We start from the raw sequence: 3239 nt of genomic DNA, 5'->3' as shown, positions 1-3239 counted from the left end.
CGAGACTCGGACGTGTGACCGTGCCAGTGTCCAGAGTGCTGTCAGGCAGTGCTGGGATCCTGAGTGCGGTTCTGGTCCCCACAAATGAGGAATCACAGCCCCTGCCCCAGACCCAGTCAGAAAGCCAAGCAAGTGAGACCAGAGGGAGGGCACCCTTCCAGTCTCTCTTGGGCATGGCTGCAAAACAGCCCCTGCTTCTTCTTCCTCCACCTGTGATTGGGGTGTGCTGATGGCAGAGCCAGCCAGGTTGTGCTCTGTGTGCCAAAGCCTGTTGAGAGGGGGAAGGAAAAGTGCTGGGTGCAGAGCAGAATCCTGTAAAGTGCTGGCAAGAGCATCCTGCAGGAGCAGAGCTCTGGTCTGTGGCCAGGAACAGCCTGGTTTTGCTGCCATGAACGCAGGCAGGACTCCAGGCAGGTGAAGAGGCAGCGGGCAGCTTGTGTTTGTAGAGGGCCTGGGGCTGCATATCTGAACCTCCACCTGGAAAAACACTTGGGGGAATATGACCTAGAGCTGGAGTGCCTGTTCTGCAGCCCTGAGGACTCTTGGCCAGCACAGGGCATGTGCCACCTGCCAGGGACAGCTCTCAGCCTGCCTGGCAGCTCCCCATGGACTGTGGGCAGAAGTTGGAGGTGGAAGGAGCCACCCCCATCAGAGCAGATTCCTCCTGCTCTGGAGATGCTGCTGCATGGCCAGGGCTGCTCTCAGCTCTCTCCTCAAGGCAAGGCAAAGGGGCTGTCAGGTGTGTCTGTGTCCCTGAGACTCCTGCACTGTCCCACAGGGCATCAGCAGATGTGCCTCAGATCTGCCTCACAAAGTGCCTCCTCCTCAGCCTGCTCTGCCTACAGACAGCAGCAGCAGCACCTTGGCTTGCAGCATCTCAGTTTGTCTGAGCTGCCTTTCAGGCCCTACTGCCAGGGAGATGCCCCTGGGCAGTGCCCTGTGCTGGGAGGGGTCTGCAGGGCAGAGCTGAGCCCCCAGGGCTGGGCTGGGCTCTGGCAGCACTGGCAGGGACAAGCCTTGGATAGAGACAAACAGCTCCCAGTAGGAACAACTCCAGGCAGCAGAGAGCCAGACTAAAGCTGGATATCCCTCCATGTCCAGATGCACAGGGAAAGAGAGGATGATTCAGAGAAAATGATTATTGAACTGGAGTCTTCAAAGAGTCCACTTTATTTTTCAAGAATGCTTATGTTCACGCTGAAATAGAGGAAGGTATAATCAGGAAATGGCGCCTGTGTGGGACAGTTGGTCTGACTGCACTGGGGTACAGGGAGCTCTGTTTTCCCTCTGGGCTCCCTAGTGTTCAGACTTAGAGTGATGCTGAAGATGATGCATTAAATCAGCAGCAAAAACCTAAACTTAAAAATAAAAATGTGTAGTGAGGTTTCCCCATAGGAAGATAAGTAGCTTTGACTGGATTCCAGAAATTATACTAGAGGATTGAATGAGAGATATTGCCCCAAGCTTGTCAATAACTTCTTTGAACAGCCCACAATGCCCAGAGTGCAGAAATGTCCAACAGCAGCTCCTTCAGGCACTTCCTCCTGCTGGCATTGGCAGACACGCGGCAGCTGCAGCTCCTGCACTTCTGCCTCTTCCTGGGCATCTCCCTGGCTGCCCTCCTGGCCAACGGCCTCATCATCAGCGCCGTAGCCTGCGGCCACCACCTGCACACCCCCATGTTCTTCTTCCTGCTCAACCTGGCCCTCACTGACCTGGGCTCCATCTGCACCACTGTCCCCAAAGCCATGCACAATTCCCTCTGGCACACCAACAACATCTCCTACTCTGCATGTGCTGCTCAGGTGTTTTCTCTTATGCTATTTCTTGCAGCGGAGTATTTCCTCCTGACCATCATGTGCTACGACCGCTACGTGTCCATCTGCAAACCCCTGCACTATGGGACCCTCCTGGGCAGCAGAGCTTGTGCCCACATGGCAGCAGCTGCCTGGGCCAGTGCCTTTCTCAATGCTCTGCTGCACACAGCCAATACATTTTCCCTGCCCCTGTGCCATGGCAATGCCCTGGGCCAGTTCTTCTGTGAAATCCCACAGATCCTCAAACTCTCCTGCTCACACTCCTACCTCAGGGAACTTGGGCTCATTGCAGTTAGTGCCTGTTTAGGATTTGGTTGTTTTGTGTTCATTGTTTTCTCCTATGTGCAAATCTTCAGGGCTGTGCTGAGGATCCCCTCTGAGCAGGGAAGGCACAAAGCCTTTTCCACCTGCCTCCCTCACCTGGCTGTGGTCTCTCTGTTTATTAGCACTGCAGTGTTTACCTACCTGAAGCCTGCCTCCATCTCCTCCCCATCCCTGGATCTGTCCCTGTCAGTTCTGTACTCGGTGGTGCCTCCAGCCCTGAACCCCCTCATCTACAGCCTGAGGAACCAGGAGCTCAAGGCTGCATTGAGAAAATTGATGAGTCGGTATTTTCAGAAGCATTAAACTCTCTTCTGCTGCAGAACTTTCAGAATTTAACTCTCTAAAATCTCAGCCTTTTTTCCCCTGTATTTGTCCATTTTTTCTATGATACTTTTTTTCTATTGTAATGTTTCTTACAAAATACTATATTATTAATCTTTGCATTTGTACATTAGTATCTACCCTTCTTTGGAAACACAAATCTTGCAGGAGGTCTGTTCCCTTTGCCTTTAAATAAAAACTGGCCCTGTCCTCTGAGTCCAAGATGCTTCCCCAGCCTTTCTCTGTCTGCACAGGGGCAGTGCCTGTGAGCAGAGGTGGAGGGATCAGACTCCCAGCACAGCAGCACAGCCAGGGACAATGGCCCTGGCTCTTCCCACACCTGCTCCCCCCAACTCCACCCTCTCCTTCCCAGCCCTTCTGTGGCTGTAAGGCCGCAGTGCTCCGGCAGCTTGGGCACTGTCCTGCTGTGTGTCCGTGCTGTGACCGCAGGCAGGGACAGCCCATGGGCACAGCTGGGACACAGCTGGGCTGCAGCACAGCAGCTCCATCAGCAAAGGGCATCTCCTGAGGGCAGGCCAGGAAGGCTTTGCCCTCCTCCAGAGCTGCTGTCAGCAATGTGCTCCAGGAATGCCCTGGCAAAGCAGAGCCCAGTGCCTGGGGCAGAGGGACAGTGTGCAGGGGGCACACAGCAGTGTCCTGGCACAGCCAGAGCTCCTGGGATGGACCTGAGGGAGCAGCAGAGCAGGGCCTGGGCTGTGTCTTTCTTCTGGGCACAGCCTGGGAAGGTGCCCCAGGGCAATTGTCCCACACCAGCCC

The 3239-nt window shown here is 54.8% G+C and overlaps 1 protein-coding gene across 1 annotated transcript; it reads left to right on the top strand.

Moving 5' to 3' along the window:
- Positions 1–1496: 1496 nt before the first annotated feature.
- LOC134057364 (olfactory receptor 14J1-like) lies at positions 1497–2444 on the top strand. Its single transcript, XM_062514353.1, has one exon. The coding sequence runs from the start codon at positions 1512–1514 to the stop codon at positions 2442–2444; it is 933 nt and encodes a 310-aa protein (XP_062370337.1). The 5' UTR covers positions 1497–1511.
- The last annotated feature ends 795 nt before the right edge of the window (positions 2445–3239 follow it).

The sequence above is a fragment of the Cinclus cinclus genome, unplaced genomic scaffold (assembly GCF_963662255.1).
Source record: "Cinclus cinclus unplaced genomic scaffold, bCinCin1.1 SCAFFOLD_32, whole genome shotgun sequence".
Classification (NCBI taxonomy): domain Eukaryota; kingdom Metazoa; phylum Chordata; class Aves; order Passeriformes; family Cinclidae; genus Cinclus; species Cinclus cinclus.
This window is presented reverse-complemented; position numbering and strand designations above follow the sequence as displayed.

Coding starts and splice junctions, on each gene's coding strand:
- LOC134057364 (XM_062514353.1), top strand. CDS start 1,512: ATGTCCAACAGCAGCTCCTTCAGGCACTTCCTCCTGCTGGCATTGGCA.